Source organism: Choristoneura fumiferana, chromosome 10 (genome assembly GCF_025370935.1).
Source record: "Choristoneura fumiferana chromosome 10, NRCan_CFum_1, whole genome shotgun sequence".
Lineage (NCBI taxonomy): Eukaryota > Metazoa > Arthropoda > Insecta > Lepidoptera > Tortricidae > Choristoneura > Choristoneura fumiferana.
In genome coordinates, this window is record NC_133481.1 from 11,206,616 (window position 1) to 11,228,166 (window position 21,551).

General features: G+C 36.0%; 2 protein-coding genes across 2 annotated transcripts in view; one reads left to right on the forward strand and one right to left on the reverse strand.

The window, feature by feature from the left end:
* The window catches only part of LOC141431756 (non-lysosomal glucosylceramidase-like), a 17,268-nt gene extending 5,832 nt beyond the window's left edge, over positions 1-11,436 (reverse strand). Inside the window, exons 1-5 of the mRNA XM_074092933.1 lie at positions 11,000-11,436; positions 10,819-10,907; positions 7,656-7,836; positions 6,578-6,740; positions 925-1,048 (exon numbers count right to left, since the gene is read on the reverse strand). Of these exons, the coding sequence (XP_073949034.1) occupies positions 925-1,048; positions 6,578-6,740; positions 7,656-7,836; positions 10,819-10,907; positions 11,000-11,151 (709 nt within the window). The 5' untranslated portion in view covers positions 11,152-11,436. The remainder of the gene's footprint in view (positions 1-924; positions 1,049-6,577; positions 6,741-7,655; positions 7,837-10,818; positions 10,908-10,999) is intronic.
* A 2,698-nt stretch (positions 11,437-14,134) lies between these two features.
* On the forward strand, positions 14,135-21,481 carry cos (kinesin-like protein costa). The gene is made up of 6 exons (XM_074093498.1): positions 14,135-14,758; positions 15,150-17,239; positions 17,639-17,857; positions 18,708-18,844; positions 20,135-20,276; positions 21,329-21,481. The coding sequence occupies exons 1-6, from the start codon at positions 14,482-14,484 to the stop codon at positions 21,446-21,448; spliced, it is 2,985 nt and encodes a 994-aa protein (XP_073949599.1). The 5' UTR covers positions 14,135-14,481; the 3' UTR covers positions 21,449-21,481.
* Positions 21,482-21,551: the final 70 nt, after the last annotated feature.

The following is a 21,551-nucleotide window of genomic DNA, read 5'->3' on the forward strand; positions in this document are numbered from 1 at the left end:
ATTTATAAATATATTTATTTTTTGAGGTTAATATGGCTTAAGTTCCATATCCTACTAATATTACAAATGGTTTGTAAGTCTGTTTGTTTGCTTGTTTGTTACTTCATCACGTCTTATTTATTGAACCGATTTAGATGAATCGCAGGTAACGGCTATACATGTGCAATACTTATATTATGCAAAGTGGGTCTTTTTTAAGTATTTTACCTAAAGACAATAAATTAATTTGAATTTGAAGAGTTTAATGGGAGAAATTCCCTCGTTAGCGTCTATCGTAGTTACTAGGACAACACCTAATGACTTTTACTGTCAATGTCTACATGTATAGCCGATTTTTCTTTTAAAAAGATATGGTCAAAATATTTTAAACAGTGGCAAGTGGCTCTGCAAACCAGGTTCGTGCGTGACTGTACAGTCACTTGCATTAATATCTAACATAGCGGAGCGTTCAAAAATGTCTGACAGGTCCTACCGGACCGGCCCTAAAAATAGAGTCGTATCAGATATTTATGTGCGCTTTTTGTGTCAGATATTGGTGTGGGTAACTGTACAAGGGCAAACTTATGTTATAACCACTTGACAGTCCGACGATACCATGGTATCCAAAACCAAAATGCTTGAAACCGTTGGTGGATACTTTAGTGTCGTAAAGTTTAACCTTGATTTTGTGAATAAATCATAAATTACATGCTATTGTTTTATAAACAGTATTTGAATGAGTAAAATTTAATTTAAGCCTCACTATTTCTTCTTTATTCAAAACCTTGTAGTTAAAAAATTGTGGACACTCAGCGCGATTCGTCCGTCGATAAAAACCCGGACGGTTTGAGGCATATTGGTCGCGCGCTCCGGACTGTCAAGTGGTAAAAAAGGAAAATGTTGGTATTAAAATTTATTAAAAAAGAGATTGCAATAGTTACTCACCTATGTTTTTCTTATTCGAACGAAAGACTATTTCGGTCCATGTTTGAGTGATGCTCACGTGCCGTGGCTCGTTGCTAACGTTGGTAGCTGAGAACACGAATACTGCACATGGAAGACTGCTGTCCTGCAATTATAGTAGACTAGCTTTACCCTCCGGCTTGACCCGCGTTAGAAATACGACGAGAAAAATTTACAATCCTACAGCTTTCCTTGAAAAACAAATAAATATCACAGGACACTTAGACACCAATCGATCTAGACCCAAAGTAAGAAAGCTAAATATACTTAAATAGAGCGGATAAATATACTTAAATAGATAGATTCCTTCTTAAGCAATAAACACATATTAAACACCTAAGATTCGGGAACAAACATTTGTATTTTTCATACAAATATCTGCCCCGATCGGGGGTCGAACCTGCGACCTCAAGCTTCGTAGTACCTAAAGTTCCCTAACCACTTCGCTATCCGGTTGTTAAATGGTAAGGTAACATTTTTAAACCACAAGTACGCTCAGACAATGCCACCTATTGACGACAGACGTCGTCATTTTGAAAACTGAGATACTCTCCGTGCTCTAAAGCGCCCTCTTTTCTTGTTAAAAGCTAAAATATTATGCCACGGGAACGCATAACCGGGATAGTAAGTATTCTATGACTTAATCCAGAACGCCAAGTTTCATCTAAATCCGTTAACTAGTTATTGCGTGATAAGTTACGAACATCCAAGCACGCTTAATACTAATGGGGAACAAAATAATTTAAAAAACCGGCTAAGTGTGAGTCGGGCTCGCGCACGAAGGGTTCCGTACCAATATCTATACAACATTAGACATTAGCAAAATAACGGCAAAAAATTAAGTTTGTTGTATGGGAGGCCCCTTAAATATTTATTTTAATTTAATTATTTATGTTTAAAGTAATTATACAACTGTGAATATTTCAAGCGTCTACCTGTTGCCGTTATTAATATCAAGCAAAAAAACGGCAAAACAATCACGTTTGTTATATGGGAGCCCCCTTAAATATTTATTTTATTCCGTTTTTAGTATTTGTTGTTATAGCGGCCACAGTAAAACATAATCTGTGAAAATTTCAAGTGTCTAACTATAACGACTCAAAAGATAGAGCCCTGTGACAAATGGACGGTAGACAGCGGAGTTGGCACCCTTTGGGTACGGAACCCTAAAAATTATAGTTTTTGTGATCGGTGTCATATAGTCCATCGCCGCGCCGCGCGGTAGACCTGTCGACATGAACACGCGCAATATTCCGAAAGTTCAGATATTTTTCAATATGTATGTATGTAGACAGCTACGATATAATTGTGATTCCAACTATACGAGCCCCAGACGAGGGAAATAGACAATCTATCGCAATCCGCCTTAGCGCAATCCGTGACAGTTACATTATTTTATTTTTCTTTCGACTTTCGACCTTGTCAGAAAGTGAGAATTTAGCGTAGCGTGCAAAATGTAAGAAACTCAATTTCGATAAACGATACTTTGACTTGAAAACTGTTATTATCTGCCACAAAATCACGTGCTGTCGTGGACGATATGATGAAACTATTTTTCTTAAAAAAAGATAGTCCACTTCCTGTATTCGCCACTTATGTATATTAAATAAACAAGTAGCCCTAAATTTACGATTACGTAGCACTCGACAAGTGCCTTGCCTATACTGCCTATGACCGCGATTACAATAATCTTATCTTCCTACTTCAGTCGATGGGCTAGTAAAAATCTCTAAAACTTCCCGTGTGTCTTTGACTGCAAATTTTACTAACATAAAATATGGTAGGTAAGTATTTTATAACTTTTACGTCACATTATCATAATCATAATCATAAATTTATTTGCGAGAATGTAGTATTACAATGTCATGTGGTGTCATTTAGTATGTTATGTAGGATTTAAGACGTAGTCGTGTCGTAAGCGCTCGGTACCCTTAGTGTAACGTTTCGGTTACGAAATACGTCTCGATCGCGTTCGCGTTAAAATCTCAATTTATATGGAAACACGAACAGCGCCTCTAGCGGAACGTTTGTGATGTTCGTGTTTCCATAAAAATTTAGATTTTAACGCGAACGCGATCGAGACGTATTTTGTAACCGAAAACTAAGGGCACGGTTGTTTTATGCGATAAACGCTGCGTTAAGAACAATGCGTTTGACGCACATCAATTTGTATCAGATAGTCCAATTACCTACCAAACATGCGCTTGTCGCTGGGCTCACCGCGTAGGACAATGTTCGGTAATTAAGGGAATATCTCTGATGCACATTGAAGTGGTCAAACGCATTGCGTTTAACGCAGCGTTTATCGCATAAATAATACAACAGAGCGCTTTAGGGTATCTCGTCTACTATAGGTAAACATCGCAATTATTTTGTTTGTGTTGCCAATCACCAGAACCCCTTCCCTAAATATGACAAACTCAAACTTACAACATTTGTTGACATAAAAAAACACACTACATCACAACAAAAACACAGTAAAAACATAAATAGAAAAAGAGAGAAAAATTACTATAAGTTGGGGCCAAAGAGGTACCTTTTTGGACTGGACCTTTGGATCCAAAGTTAGAGAAAAACCATCGTTTTAGTACACCACGCTGATTAATGAAAATAGTCCGGTATTTAAACTAGGAATTGTAAAAAGCGTTAAAGAAATAATTATTGGTAATAGCCTGAAATAAACTATGAGATTATTGTTAGGTACCTACTCGTATATGTTATTGCATAATTCTTATCAAGACCTTGCCGATTCTCTGATAAACTGGCAGTGAGAAATCGCATAAAACAATTTCTAAGTCACACTAGCTTGTGCCCGCGGCTTTGCCCCCGTGATGGATGGAGGCCACTGACTGGTTACCAGCCAGCATACTGTACTTTTAATAAGTTCGCGGTAGAAGTTAAAAATAGACCACTGAAAGATCTACTTAATTGCAGTAATTCATGATTCATAGCTGTACAGATACCCTTTGTGCTACTAATTGTAAATTAACATTAACTTAACATGTCTGATTAGAACTGAAGTTTCTTCTAACGCACAGTCCTTGGATAATTCTGATTCAAGCCTAACTGTATGTAACTGTATTATCAAAAAATATATTAACTCTGAGCAGAGCTCGATCGCCCAGGAAATTAATAAGAATGTATAACTAAGAAGTCATGTATTCATATAAAAGTTTTTTTTAATACCACAATGATCATAAATGCATTATTTAGGTCTACCTTAAGCGACAAAGCGGGAGTTGATTGAGTATAGTACCTCCACAAATTGAAGAGTGGAGCAATTCCATTGAGTAAGAATGTAGTACTAATTAATGTGATTGTTACGAATGAATGTATGTATCGCCGTTAACGAAGATGTGACCAATATTTCAAGTTAAACGTAACTTTAAAAAAAGGATAAAGGATAGGAAGGTGCTTGGAAAGCTGTCATTTCGATTTACTTCCTTAGAGAGGGCGATTTACGTTTATTCATCGTTAGATATGATTTTCGTTGCATTTTTAACCCCGACGCAAAAATAATAGTGTAATAAATTTTACGCCAATGTCTGTTTGTGTCTGTCTGTTTGTGACATCGTAGCTCTCAAACGGATGGACTGGTTTCGATGAGGTTTTTTTTTTTCGTGCAAGTGAGTTTCTTTGCGTTGGTTTTTAGCTATGTTTCATTAAAATCGGTTCGGCCGTTTGGTTGATTCAACTTTGAACTTTAAAAATGAATATCGGGAGTTATTTGCTTCATTAAGTTGGTTAGGTTATTAAATATTGTTAATATACAGTTAAGACATCTGTACAACAAATTTTCTGCTCGTAATTTGTGCATGTTACTTCAAAAACTCATACAAACTTTGAATACACGGTGTGGAATGGGTTGTATGAAAATATTTATTCCTTTTTCATTATACGGAGACAATAAACCAATCAAATAAATAATGAGGACGTATAGCTAAATCGACGTGAAAACGTCCTGTAACACAAGAAACTAGCTTTATGTGTAGCTCAGCTCATAAAAAGTGATATACTAAGATGTATTTCTATATGCCACTCGGTTACAATGAACCTACCTACAACCCCATGTATGAATTTCATTGAAATTAACTTTATATCGTTACTATTACGAGTAGGCAGGCAATTATTTTTACTATAATAGGTATGCTGTGCTGCCGACTCAGGTCGACCGACTTTCATCAATGCAAATTGCGGGCGGTTGTTTATTTCGTTAACCTAAGGTCATTTTGAAGTATAGGTATTTGACGGAGACTAAATAGTAGATTGTACAGTCACCAGCATTAATATCTGCCACAGCGGAGCGTGCAAAAATATCTGACACGTCCTTCCGGCCCTAGAAATAGAGTCGTATCAGATATATATGCACGCTTGTTGTGTCAGATATTGATGCTGGTGGCTGTATCTACAACAAGAGTATAAAACGAGCCATTTTACCCGAGGAGTTCATATAGCTGGACCGGTGAGGGTGGATAGATACGTCGAGGGGAGAATGGGTTTAATGCTCGAGTTTTACACTCTGCTTTTCAATGAAATAGCAACAGTGGAAACAATTTTTCACTTAGTATTTACCTTTTATTGTTCATGCAGTTTTTAGTTATATTGATTTATTTTGATTGATTTGATTGATTTATAGTTTTATGTAAATTAAAAATTATTTAAAAAAATATGTAGAAACTTTTTTGTTTGTGGTTTTTTACACATGATTGCCTTGGTCTTAAGACGAAGATTTAACTTTATGCACTAGAAAACAAAAAGTCATTTTATGTCGCCTAGATCCAGCATAAACAAAAACTTTACGAACATGAGAGGTGAAAAAAATATTTGGAAGTAGGTACAGTCAGCAGCAAAGTTGATGAGCGGTTGTAGTGCTCAATACGATCTAAGCACTCGTATGATCTTGACAGAAGAGTCGTGTATATATAAGCTTGAGCACCGTAACCGTTTATCCACTTCTGCTGCTGACTGCACATCAGTAATAGCGTAGTAGGTAGGTAGTTTACAAAGAAAGTCATTCTGAAGCAAATAGTTTGCTTGTTTCTTAATCAAGAAACCAGAATGTCAAGTCATTGAGTTAAATGGATAACCAAGTTAATAATTCCAGTTGTTGTAAAAGAGAAAGTTTTTTGCAATTTATGAAATATCATCACTTCCAGAACACACCTTGTTGAGAGATAGTATTTTCTACTCCTGAATTTATATTACATTAGATTCAACTTTGTCAAATTTGTATGGTGTTAAGTATATTGCTGTAAAACGACAAAGTACAAAAGTATGCAGCTACTTTAGATGCTGACCGTACAGTCACTTGCATTAATATCTGCCACAGAGCGGAACGTACAGAAATATCTGACACGTCCTACCCGCCATAGAAATAGAGTTGTGTCAGATATTGGTGCTGGTGACTCTACCACAATTGGAAATGAAGACAACACTTAATAGCATACAAATGGCATTACACAAGTTTGGGACTAGTGAGATCATCATCATCATCAGCCGGAAGACGTCCACTGCAGAACAAAGGCCTCGCTCATTAGAACACCACAATGAACGACGTTGCCCGCAACTCTCAACTATGTATTTAGATGAATTGATATTAATCATCCCTCGATATTTAATTAATTAGAAGACTAACCTTATAATTATGTGGTATCACAGGCGATATTTGCCGACACACCAGCTTAACCCCATACTTAGAGAGGTCGTAGGTAGTCCATGCTCTGGGATACAGGGCCGTGTATTGGCAGTCTGCTCCATTCAGATTCCATTCCCACGTCGCTGGTGCTTTTTTAGGTTTTCTAGAAATTAAAAAGTGTAATTAAAAACCTCGCCCTCTTTAAGCTCGTGAGTCTTGGCGTACTTTATTAAACACAAATAAAATTATTGTCACTCATAACTAATACATCTCTGGACTTAACGATGACGGCCGATGCAACGTGGTCGAAACGTGGAGGTAATTTTTGTAATAAATAGTAGTTGTGATTAAGCTCCCAGACATATTAATAAAGTGCAAATTATTTAATAAAACCATTAAAATAAGCTTAAATTATTTCCAAAATCACAAACTTACGACTTGTCTAGGTCTTAAGCAATACATCAGTTAGAAAAAGTTTGGTGGACCGAAAAGTTGTACATATTAAATGTCATTTTTTAAACTTTATATTCCATTGTGTTATGGAAAGATACTCTTAGAAGTGTTCATCATAAACAGTATCTCTATAAAGTCTTGTGTTTACTTGACATACTCGTACATAAAGAATCAGTCATTCATATTGTAACTTATTAAAAGGAAACAGCAATCTGTAAATCACAGTTTAAGAGTTAAAACCAAAGTTAGGAAACACAGGGATTCAGGGGACACCTTTATATTTACGAACTAGTTCTCCCGTTGCAAAAAAAAGTTGAGAAGAATTTATAAGATAACTGAGCAACTGCTGATAATCAACACATGCAGCATTAACTGAAGTTATTATTATTTAATTACATTAATCAAATATTAATTACTGATAATTAGCAATTGTGCCGGCTGATATGCTCGGTTCACATTATTCCAGTAAAGTTGTGCCAGTTGGGATACATTGCGGGGTCACAATCCAAACGAGTTACACAAGATCGATCGAGCACCGCAGTGTCATGCTACTGGAACGGTTTTACTGGAATAATGTGAATCAGGCATTAGTATTGATGGACAGGACATTCCAAATTCCACTCACTTGTATGTAGATAAGACAGACTGGAAAATGGTTTCGTTGTTTGCATTTCGAATATTGACAATGAATTGACATTCTGGGACAGTGATATATTCGTAAATGCCTGGATAGAGCTGGAAACGACAGAATTCCCCTTTGAATCCTCTTCCTATTGTACCACCGCCAATACCTCCAATGGGACAACCTAAAAACATTTTTTTTAATAGAACAATATAATTTAGCAGTTCATTTAAATCCCAATCCAGGCCTTGCCTCTATCTTTTAACAAGATTGAATATGTTATTTACATATGTAAATGATTCACGCTTTTTAGGGTTCCGTAGCCAAAATGGCAAAAAAGAAACTATTATAGTTTCGCCATGCCTATCTATCCGTCCGACTGTGGCTATGCTCAAAGACTATCAGTGCTAAACTATGCCGGCAAAAGAAAAAAAAAGAAAAAAAAATTTTTGGGTAATAGACCATAGACATAAAGTGGGGGTAATTTTTTTATCTCAACTTACCCTATTGTGCACGGTATCATTGGATAGGTCTTGTAAAATCATTGGGGAATTATGAAGACGATTTCAGTTGGTTTGAAAATTTTTCAAATATTCATGATGAATTGATGATGATGACATAATGTATATCAAATTTACAAGGAATACTATAACGGCTAAGTTTGCTTGAGAATTAATAGTAGTTTAAAAGTGAATATCATACCTAAACTTGGAAGATTCGGTACAAAATACAAAATTCTTAGAAAAATATTAGGCTACTTGATTTTTCCGTAACAGCTGTGGAACCCTATCTTTGGCCTGTCCGACACGCTCTTGACCGGTTTTTAATAACATTTCAGTATGAAAACACTATTGATTTCAAAAGGAAATATATTTCACTTAAAGATAAAACATGCATTAAGATTTAAACACAATATAATTATTATAAAATATTAAAAATGTTGTGTTTATTCACTTGTTAGTAGTATAAGATAAAAACATGGAAATCATTTTTAAGGATAGCATAATTGATCTCACTAAAACAAAACAAAATAAAGCCAAATGCTGGTTTGGGTTTTAAAATGAGGATGAAAATGTTTAAATAACTGAATGTTAAATTCGTTAACATGGATCTATAATAAATTATTTAAAACATCCATGTTTTCAGGTTTTGAGATGCATCTCTTTTTCATATTTTTTTTACTGGCTAGCTAACTTTCACCATGATTTCAGCAAGTCCTTCAGTACATGCAAAAATAAGTAACAGAATGTATTCTAGTCTTACCTCTACTACTAAAAATAATTATTTACTAAATAAAAATAAAGAAAGATACAAAATCTTTGCATACATTTATGCCAAAGCTTAGTATCTTCCTGCTTAATTTTGTTAGAAATAAATCATAATGGAATACAAAATAAATTTAAACTACTACTAATTTAAAATAATTATAATTTTATTACCTTCTGTGGCATTAGTTTTTATTTTAGATTGAGTTTATGCTTAATTTTGTCTTCTCATTCAAATAAATTCCATTCCAAAATAAACTAAGTTAAAAATATTTTTTAAATAAATAATTATCATGTAAATGTGAACTGTAAATGAATTTGCATAAACAGTAGTAGGTATTTAAAATATTATTTTAATTATTAGTTATTTTGATCAGAGTAAAAAGCAGATTTAAGAATTGAGATTTTAATTATTTACTGGATAAAGTAACTAAGTAGGGGAGATAGGGGAGGGATGGGCAGTCGGGAGACATGGGCACCCCCATTTATTCCAATTTAAATATAGATTTTTTTATTTCCCTATTTTGGAAGTTTAGTAACTAAACTGTTTACCCATTGCCGACACTGTTCACCTATAGACTAGCTGTCATTTAGTTGAGTTGTTAAATACAGAAGCATTTTTATATTAGACACCGGTCAATGTAAGTATTTTGTTGTGATTTTAAAGTAATAAATGAAGAACCAGCCGAAGGTTATTTTTTTCATTGTATATGTCGGCGGCCGATCGTAAAATCCGCCAGATCACGAAATTCCTAGGCATATCGTGAAACGCCGCCATTTCATGATATGCCTAAACGTTGGCCAGGCATATCACGATGTGCCTGAGAAATAATACGGCAGATCGATTAGAGCAACGCATTCGTCGATATTCCTAGCTCTATACCGGGCACATCGTAAAATAGTTTCATTTTTGGCCACTGGTGGCGCTGCGTATGCAATGGCGGCCATGACCAGCTGACCAGCCGTGTTTGTTTAGCGCGTGAAAAATGTCGGCGTCGCAACAAAATGATCTTTAAACCGAAAATAGTGATTGAATTCAAAATAGAAGTGCAAAAGAAGCTTTTGAACATCAGCTCCGTTCTTTTTATGTGAATTAGCCAATTCCTGAAATGGCGGCATTTCACTATATGCCTAGGAATTTCGTGATCTGGCGGATTTTACGATCGGCCGCCGACATATACATGGTAACATATAAATTAGTTTGCAAACATCATGCTAGAATATCTAACCAAATTTTTTTACGAGAATATAAGTTGAATTAATATGCAGGAGCAATGGCCACTTGTTTTGAGGGAGGTTTGGGCATGCCCATTGCTCTTTAGAAGACTGAGCAAGATGCGAAACATTTCTATTTCCTGAAATAGACAACATAGCCAGCGTCCCTCTAAATTATATTAAAACTCAACTGTCAAAACCAAAAGCAACCAATAATACCAAACGAGGTAGGTCTAACTATGCATTCCATAAACTTTTATGGGTAATAACCAGTCTTAGTTAAATAAAAATGTTAAATATTTAAATACATTTACTCTGGTAATTACTGTTGTGATTTAGATTTAGATACAATTTGGTTAATTTTATGAATATTGGGTATTTTATATGTCATGCCCAAACCTCCCACAGGGGGTGCCTGAACCTCCCCACCATAGGGAGCTTTGGGCACAATTGACATCTTGTTATAACTTAGCGACTGATTATAATTTGTAGACTAATAAATAAAATATATTGTGCAACTCATCTTGGCAATAAATGTTGATTATATTGATAATTTGATTTTTAATAATTAACTATGTGAAAAAGTGCCAATCCCTCCCCTATCTCCCCTACCTAGTTATCTGAAATAAGATTATTATTTACTTTCTATCCATTTTTAAAATATTAATCTTATATTATAAGCTTACCATACATTCTTTGTGCAGAAATCATATGAATGTAATTCATAATAGGCTTCTTTTTGTGCATTTTTTTGTTAAAATAATATCCCAAATATCTGAAATGTAATAAATAAAAATATAGGCATACAAGAATGTTATTGAGAAAAAAAATCCTCTAATTTATAATAAAATATTTGTCAGCACTTACCTAGTTGTAAGAGGCATCATTTCAAATATCTGCTTAGGTCTTGGTATGATAATTTGCTTGCTTTGCACAGGAAATTCATGGTTTAAGGCTAGTTTAAGGCCATACTTTGGTACGTGGCCTATATCTTGATCACCGATTGTATCCATTTCCATTTTATTAGATCACTCTAACTTAAAACAAATTGTGTTCCTTTGGTAGAGCAATCACGTTTTCGGTGATTTACGTTTGAAATGTGTGTTATCAAAAATTCATCTGATAACTAATTAATAAAAGTTTGCGAGATTTCGGTGCTACGCTATGATAAGAAGGCCGGGATAACACTGATATCTACTTGATACGTACGAGACGAGGAACGAACGAGGATTGAAAATTTATTCGATTTGACAGCGAAGCCGAAGCATGCCAGCCAGATGACACTGATGTGAGTGAAGGCGCTGTCTGACTGACTGACACTGACACTACTGACAGACAGGTACGGTGTGACACTTGCGTTTTTTCCATTCCACGCCATGAACGTTTCAGGCTAATAATTTATTAAAAAAAATATACTTGAATCCCGAAAGAACAAAAAAATATCTCTTTAGCTTAAAAGATTTCGTAATAATAAACAAAAAGCACTTGAAAATATATTATTATGTTTTAAAACTAAAAAGATAAATATTTATCTCGTCAACTTTCATCGCGTAAAACGGAACTCTATTTCAATAGAGCTTGACTTTGCTTATCGCCCGAATCGATTCCACAATCTTGTCAAATCGTTTGATTCGCATCATCTGTCAATTAGTACGAGAGCAAAGGTCCTTAAATGCGTCTTGGTATCGAGTGTTGGTATATTTTTAACTATTACTTTGTTATTCAATTTTGTTATGACGGTTTTTGTTATTTTTTTACCGTTATTACTTTTGATATAGTGCCAAAGAAGGCCACATGGTTTGTGAGAACCCGATACACAAGCAAAAACACTTGCTACGCGGGTGAAGCCGCAGGTAAATACTAGTTAAAAATATAAACTATCACTAATAAAATCGATCACACACCCTTAGCATATTTAATCGAGAATCGCAATAAATCGATCCAAGTTTATATTGTCACAACCCTTTAATTGCTTGTGTTTGTGTCACCGTGCCCATGCGTGCAAAGTGCGGTCACTGCTGGGCTACTACGAAAATCGAAGTTCGTATCGTACCGTCCCTCTCACTCTCGAATTAAATAATGTGTCAGAGGGACCGCACGACACGATCTTCGAGTTTCGTAGTAGCCCGTTTCGAGCGTCAAATCTTGTCACGTGACATATAGCGGTAAAGCTGAAAAAATTGAGCTTTATCGCAAAGAGAATATAACCACTACGTTTAAAGAGGCGGGACTCCCATACTAGCGAATGGAATCGAGTTTGTTTTGAGTTTGCATGGCAAACCATTACCAATATGTACGCCAAAGATCCGTCAAACGTCAAAGAACAATACTACCAACATAACAGACTTACAAAGTGTAACATGCTAAACCCTTGCGTTTTTTATCGATATCGATAAAATGGTGAGTGATATCGATAGAATGGTGGTTTATGTCTAAGTCTAACACTTCCAATTTCAGAACGTAATTACTACGAAGTCGCCATCGAAATAAAATGTAAAAGTCTGGTCTGTCACAGCCAGTCTGTCTCAGTCTCGCGCAACTAGGAACCAAGAAGGCAAACCATTACCATAATAAACTAAAACGTCAGTACAGTTTATCTGTCAAGTCAACTGTCATGTCAGCCATGTTGCTTAGCTTGTGATTGCGGCTCGCATACTTTCTTCGTTAATTTCTGTTAATTTCTTTAGATTTCTATGTAAGTTAGTCTTAATTGTTTTCTAAAGTAGTGACATGTGACTGACGTAAGCATATTTTGTGAAATTGGCACCGAAAATACGGTTTATAACATGTGAAATTTGTGGAAGTCGAACTAGTCGACATAACTATTTTACTAAATTTACTAAGTTAACCTGTAATGAATATCTGTATATGACTGTTTGTTTCACAATAAATAAATAAATAAAAATAATCACGAAAAAATGATTTTATGGCTACATTTCCCTTTGACGAAAACCGGTAAGAATTGCCTTATACTTTTAGAAAGAAAGAAAGAAAGAAAGAAAGAAAATACATTTATTCACAACACAAGACAACAAAATTATTATGTACAAAAAAAGCCATATTTTGTAGCAGCAATCTAAATAATCAAAGGAAAATAGATATTTAATATCCTTATCATAAGCTAAATAATCAAAGGAAATTAGATATTTAATATCTACTACTAGGGATGTGTACTACAACTATCGATAACTGTAGGCTTATTTTTTATCAGTGCAACTAATATTACTTTACATAAGAAGAAGAAAGAAGCGGAATTTTATGACAACTTGCATGCAATATGACCATAATTATTGGCATTTTCAAACTTCCGATATTTCGACGCAGTTGCAAGTATCATGATCATGGGTAGACAAGATACACACAGCCTGTAAAAATAATGTCAACTTTGTTTGAGTTTAGTGATTATATAAGATTTTAACCGTAAATTAAAAAAAGATGTACCTCTGTTTTAACGATAAAAATGTTTTCAGATGCAATACAGGGCTCAAACTAGTGGGAAAGGAAGATTTGGGTGTATGTTTCCATAGAAAAATTACATATCAAAAATATATACGCAAAGATCACTTTTAAAACAGAGCTTTGAAAAAATAAAGGAAATCAACTGAAAACTTGTATTTTATTTTGGGTCCACATTTAAGTCCTACACTATAACATACGTAATTTTGATTACAAAAATTGTTGACCTGAGCCTATATTTCAACCCTCACCATTTTATCGATATCGATAAAAAACAAGCGTTTAGCATGCTTCACTATTTAAGTCTGTTATGTTGGTAGTATTGTTCTTTGACGTTTGACGGATCTTTGGCGTACATGTTGGTAATGGTTTGCCAATGGTTTGCCATGCAAACTCAATACAAACACAAACTCGATTCCATTCGCTAGCGCTAGTTAGGGAGACCCGCAGTTCCGCCTCTTAAAACGTAGTGGGTTATGTTCTTTTTGGTCTGTCTGTCCTAGTCTAGCTAGTTTGTTCTGTTCTGTCTGTGGTCGGAGACCACAGAGTACTTTATACATATACTGAAGTCGGAGAGTGGAGACGTCGTACTCGCAGTCGAAGTTTTACTCGCCCGCTCGGAATAATTCATGGAATGGAATGGATAATCAAACCAATCAAACAAAACAAACGAGTACGAGTTTGATTTGGTGCGATTTTCATAACCATTTCCTGATACATAACAATGGCTTTATTGTGAGAAATTAGCTATTATTGTATCTAATCAAGGCATTTTAGAAAGGGGTTATTTATAATTCTGGCATAGTAAATAGAACCTATGTCGTCGAAGATAAACAATAAATAATAGCTTCGATAGTTGAAGTTGGTTACTTCCGTAAAAAATATAGATTATCATGGAGATTCCTGTGCAAATAGCTGTGCGGTTAAAACCACCGAGTCTTGTGGACTCTTCGCAGTGTATATTTAGCAACCCAGTGACGCAAATTGTGATAACAGAAAGTGGCCAAACATTTCACGTGAACAGAGCTTTACCAGTGGATTGTACTCAAGCACACCTATTTAATTCGTTTATGATACCACAAATCAACTGTTTTCTCGATGGCTGCGATACATCTGTCGTCGTTTTCGGCCAACCCAAGACTGGAAAGACTTACACTTTATTTGGGCCAGGTATGCTGTACTCACTACTTCATTAATCTGCTTGTGACTATATCAGGAATGCATTGACTTTTAGCATGAACTATATCAAAAATCTATTGTCTTTTGTGTACATTGACCGTCACCTTCATCGTCAGCAGGGTTGTAGAGCATAATTATCAATAATAATAATGTCCAAACCTGCATATTATGATATAACATGAAGCCTTTACATTTATCCTTTTGCGGGTTATATAGTATTTAATTTTTTTTTCATTGCATATACATATGTGGTATTGTTGCATAATAACCAGATAATTATCCGATATTTACAAGATAATTATCAATGAACATCTAATCTACGTGGGTTTGAGTCAGTGTTTCTTTTTTATTTTATTAATATAATATAACAAATCTTTTGCAGGTTTTGAGTGCATACACAGTGAGTGTGATCAAGGAATTATACCAAGATTCCTTACTGAGATATTCCACAAATTAAATCAGATGCCAGAAAGAGAGTACATACTGCACTTAACCTGGATGCAAGTTGTGAACAATAATATATTTGATGTGCTTGGGGCAGGATTAGTGAGGTGTTGCAATGTAGAAGAAGCCTTTCAGTACTTACAGTTAGGATGGAGGCAGCGTTGCCAAGGAAACAATCACACAGTCTTTACTGTTAGCATGGAACAGAAGTGGGTTGGTACCAATGGTGTCCTCAATCACAGAATGTCAACTGCCAGCTTCTGTGACCTAGCTGCTTACCCTGAACAAGGTTTATTTGCCTTAGAAAACATTATCAAGGAACTATTAGCAGGAAACCCACCTAAACAAATAAATTATGACCAATGCATTCTGACAGCCATGCTCCGAGACTCATTTGGTGGTCGAGCATTCACGTGGGTCATTGGTTGCACAAGCACTGAACCTGAAGACTATCAGGACACATTGAAGATATTAAACTTATGCTTATGCTGTAGAGGAATCAAAAACTTTGTCACAGTCAACTTATTTGCTGACAACAACACTCCAGTATACAATGATAAAGCAATGCTGCCATTAGCAGATAACAATTTTAATCTACAATTTGCTACCACACAATGGATCAAACTTGTATCTAATGCAGAGGGGCTGTTCAACAAAATATTACAATCTAAGTCTCTATCAGAAAATGACATGAATCAAGTTAGTGAATGGTTATTCTTGAAAGCTGAATGTGATGAGTGTTTGAATAGTGATGTAAGATCTGATAACAAAGATGTTGGTCTGAAGCAGGGTTTACCAAGAATCGCTGAAGACACAGAACCCAGTGAACCCAGTGAATCTGACACTGAATCAGACTCAGAAGGCAGTGACTCAGATACTGTGTTTCAAGACAAGCTTGATAAATTCATGGAGTATTTTAGAGAGAAAAATGACCAGCTATTTGCAGAGAGATGTGAAGAATACTTGAATCATATAGACTCAGATGATATCACAATATCAGAAACAAGTGGATCACAATCACTGCCCATTATGACTTCACAATCAAACTCTGGGCGAAGAAGAACCATCCAACCAGGTGAAAGTTTATCAGGAACAGAATTAGAGTTACTAAGAAAAGTAGCAGCAAAAGCAATTTCACCAGAATCTCAGAAAATACTTATTGAATCTCATAAAAATGATCTTGATCCTGAACCAAAGCTGATTGAAAGAGAATTGCTCAAAATGATTGATTCCCCAAAGACTGTAGAGATATGTAAGAAATATAAATTGACAAAAGAGAAGTATTCCCAGAAACAGGTTTTAGCTAGAAAATTATCAAAAGAAATTGGAAGCAGTCAGACTCAGTTGAAGGAACTTATTAACCTTTGCATAGCCAAAGAAAGAATGATAGATGATCTTTCCAGAGCAATGAGCCACAATTCGCAAAATAAGCCACATTCAGACAAAATGGCCACAAAAAACCAGTATAACAAGGCTAAAGCAGACTATGCAGTTACACAATCTAAGTTAATTGTTGATAAAGATAATACAAAACTTATACATCACTTACAGCAATGTAAGGCTATTATAGAGCGATATGAAAAGCAATTAGAAGACAGTGAAGAATCAAGTGCAATAGATCAAGATAATATTCGAGAAATTAGGAAACATGAAACTAGTCTCAAAACGTATAAAAAACAAATAGATCAAATAAAGCGACAAATAAAAAAAGACGAAAAGCGGAAGAACACTTTAGATGTAGAATTAGTTAAGGATAAAATGAAGTTAGATGAACTATCTGAAACTTCTGTTGAAGTGAAAGACAAGAAGGTGCATTCATTAAAGCACTTTACGCATAGGATATCTCAATTGGACAGTATATTAAAAGAAAAAACAAATGATTTGGAGAACTTGCAACTATCCAAAGAAAAAGAATTTATGCTAAGAAAAGAGATCAAAAATTTGAGGAAGACAAGGGAATGTTTGCATGAACAGAGATGCAGTTTAGGCCATAAAAGAAAAATATATAAATCTTTATCAGATTCTGAGGTAAGAATCATAATATTAAACTCAAAATAGTAAAGAGCACCAATTTTTGAAATCACAACATAAGAAAATACCATTTGAATTTTGCGAATAATAAGAAATGGAAAATTAAAGCTCTAATTTTGCCAATCAGTTGTCTAGTTTTGTTAGCTATGCTTACTTCTTCCATATGGTATTTTTAAGTGGTATGAACATAAATAAGCGGTGCCTTGATGTTGTCCATAATATTTCCGTAAAAATCATACATAAATACCGCGAATCTGCACTTTTTACAGGGGATGTTTTTAACTTCACATTTATTTTATTTTAAAGAATTTGGAGTATTAAAATTGGCTAAATTTGTCAGGCAGGCGACGATCTGCGATATGAGAAAGACCCTTAATAAATTCAAACTTTTTTCAGGAACGCAAAATACTAGAATGCGAAGAGGCTATAGAAGCGATAGACACGGCCATAGAGTACAAGAACAATCTGATTTGTGGGCGGTCACCTTCCGCGTCTTTGTCAGACTGCCCAGATAACCGCGACTCGAAGAGCCGAGGCGAGCAGATGTTAATGGCACGGCTTGATAAACTGCCGCATGATGAGATGAAGACGCTTCTTTATAGATATTTCCAGAAGGTAATAGATAATGTGCTCTGTATTTCTTATTGATTATTTTTGTCAAACTGCTGCATGATACTACTGTTTACTGTGTGTTTATGTTGTACGGTGTGATCCTATATTTAGAATGAGGATAGAAAGAGATCGCGATTGCGATCGCCATTACGTGACCTAAACCAAAGAGGAATAGAGACATGTAATATTCGGATTTTTTTATTGTGTAATTTACATAGTTAACATTTACTCACCGGCACAAAATTTGGCCCACTCTACATACAAAAATACTTATTACTACGTATGCAGTAAACGCCTCAAATGTATATTTGAGAGCCAGATTTTTTGCCGCTCAGTATATTTTACTTGATACTGTATCAGCATTTTAAATTCATCACGTCAATGTATTGCGCAAATAACCTTGACATATCGACCGTATATTTTTCAAGCCAGGACAGGAAGCTAGATAGCTTGTCAGTTGTAAAAAAAAACAATCCACTAGCCGAACGGATACTGGCTTCGCCGGCCACACAAAGCTACACAAGCCAGGATAGCAAAATCAGTGGTGGGGGGCGCTACTAGCTTAAAAAATAGAACGGCAAGCTAATAAAAACTATCCTGGCTTCAGCACTAGCTTTCTAGCCTGGAAGTAAGCTAGTTTTGTATACACGAAGATAGACGCACTAGCTTGCTAGCTTACTTCCACTAGCTTGCTATCCTGGCTTGAAAAACTAGGCTCGTGTATTCCGGGCATATCAGCGACCGTGTTTACGAGTAGACTATGTGTAGATATATTGTCATATGAGCGTCCGACACCGGTATCGAATCTGCTTATGTGAAAACGCTCTAAAAGTTTAGGAGTCTTGTTTCCAAGGTGGTTGATCTCCGGAGCGCGTGCGCGGCGTTAGAGGCAGGCGCGAATGCGGCGGCGGAAGAGGCGGCTGCGTGGCGCGCGCGCGCCGCCGCCGCTTGGCGACATGCGCAGAAGGCCCGCGCACATGCCCATACCAGGTATGGCAGATGGGGTGGGATACAGATGTGCAAGTTGCGGAAATTTTCCAAAAATTCGGAAGTTTTCGGAAATTTCTAAAATTTTCAAAAGAAATAGAGGAAATTTAAAAGAAAACGAGAAGTTTCAATCCCCATACCAAATTGTGAGAAGTTTCCGAAATTTTCCTATATGAAAAATTCCGCAATTTCCCTTTCAGTTTTCCGTTTCAGCAGTTTCCTTTGCCACATCAGTAGGTTGGGAATATGGGTATGGGATATGGGCTCCAGTAATGACTAGAACGTTTTTCAGAACCACTTTCTTGTATATATTTTTGTACAACTGGCGGAATATTCTGATACTGTTTTTACTTTAGATCAGTAAGTAAAGGACTTCTAATAAATAACCAAAAATGCTATGAAAACCTACAACCAACTCGCAAAAAGCGTGACTACAAAAGTGAGGCGATTAAAATGCTCGAATGATGAATGTGAATGACACACATGCAGTCAACCAATTTGATTCCTAGGCCACCACCCACAGGAACTTGTCATTGTGTCATTTTACGTCATCCTATTATCGTAAGTACCGTCACGATCGTTAATTTGGGACCCACTTAATATCGAATATCTGTCATTTTGTATGACAATTCAAAGGACTTTTTCACGAAATGATTCCCAAATTAACGATCGTGACCGTACAGTCAGCCAATTTGATTATAATTACTACCACTATTGGCCACTATTGAAGCTTTATGTACCATACTAGATAATTTTGATTTGGCTATTCTATACTATTATATCGCTATAGACTGTAACAATGCCGATAGGTCCTATACTGACCAATACGGACCTATGGTCCTAGACTGTACTTACGATAACTAAACTACGACTGAGGTTTTGCTTTGTGCGGGGGCAACTATCCTAAAGATCCTTAAGAATAATAGAGATGTGTATCTTTGAGTTTTCCTTTCTAGTTTAGGTTAGCTTGAAAAGATCCCTTTTAGGGATAAGTTCGCCTTTGTACTCTTTTGGTTTTGTTGTTTTCTTTTTGTATTATTTTGTGTTTTATGTACAATAAAGTATTTACATACATACGTAAAGTACCTAAATCCAGATCTGGAGATTTAAGAGTCAGATCCTCCAAGCGGATCCGAAACCCTTATCGGCTCCTTTGATGATTGCGCTAGATTTAGTGAATCAGATCACTTCTCAAAGCTACTTAGTGGGATTTAGAAAAACTACACTGGCAAGCGAAAATAAATAGCTCCAAAAAGCCTTCTAAAACGACTATGATCTTTTGTTTTATTCCAGGCAATACCAATCAGTCCATAGATTCCTGGAGGGCGGCAATCCCGAGCGAGCGCTCTCCTTAGGCATGACCACGGATACTGAAACGTCGGATGACGCTATGCGGTTGATGGATCGCATGAGGCAGATCGCCAGATGCCCTCCAGTAAGTTGCATTTTGATTTTTTTAAGTTAAGTACTGCACATGAGCTTTACGGTGAAGTAAAACATCCTGAGGAAATACCACACAGCGGTGAAAAAATTTAATGGTGTGTGTGTCGAATTCTCAATCCGCACTGGACCCGCATGGGAACATAGGTTCAATTCTCCTCATTCTAAGAGGAGGCCTGTGCCCAGCAGCGGCACGTATATAGGCCGAAATGATGATAATGAGTTTATGGCGGGTTCTGCTTTTTCGCAGAATTCTTCTTCTTCTTCAGCGCGTTTTCGCCCACCGTTGGGCATACGCCTCTTCAACCTTTCTCCATCCAGATCGACTATCTGTCTCTCTTCCAGACCGGTCCTGCTGTCTCCACAATGTCATCGGACCATCAAGCAGGCGGTCTGCCCACATTTCTTTTGCCTAGCAGGGGCAGGGCCGAATTATTGTTTGCCAAATAGTTAATTTCCCAACTATTAATTTTCTCCGAAACCAAATTTTTTTCTCAATGTATTTTCTTATGCTTTTATAGAACACAGTAGGTTGGGTTAGGCTAGGTTCCGAATAAAACATGGTTTCATAGAAACTCGTGAGCTGGGCGATGAAACAGTTTGGCAAATGAAACAGTTGGGAATCGTGAGTTGGAAAAAGGCAGAGAACCGTTCGCGTAAAAGCGGAAATTGGAATTCGCGTTTTTGATTGCGCGCATATTGACAAAAGCGGACAGAGACATTATTTTTTTTTTTTGCTTTATTCATTATCTTTCTACTAAGCTGAGATGGTAAAGATAGGGCAAATCGTCAATTACTGGCCACCTTACACTAATAATGAATTCTAGTTACCTATATCTATAAAGGGGCAATTACTGGCCTGCCTTCAATAACTGGTCACCTTATACAAAAATGAGTTCTGGTCACATGAATAGAATTCATTTTTAATATAAGGCGGCCAGTTATTGAAAGGTGGAGGCTAGTTGACGATTTACCCTATACGTAGTTAAAATTGCATGTGAAAGGAATATTATGATGCATAATATTAATTAAAATGACTTCTTACAGGCTCCCGTGATTCCCAGCCAGAACCTGAGGCAATTAATGCCAGCTACCAACATGCCAGTAGCCAAAGTGACCAAGGAAAGGAACAAGCTCGTCATCGTCCAACACAACAAGAAACACTGATATTGGGAGATTTCTTTATTTTTACCACTAAACGTATTTTTGATATTCGTTTTTTACAATATACTAGAATACATTTATCTCCGTTTCGCTTAAAATTATACTT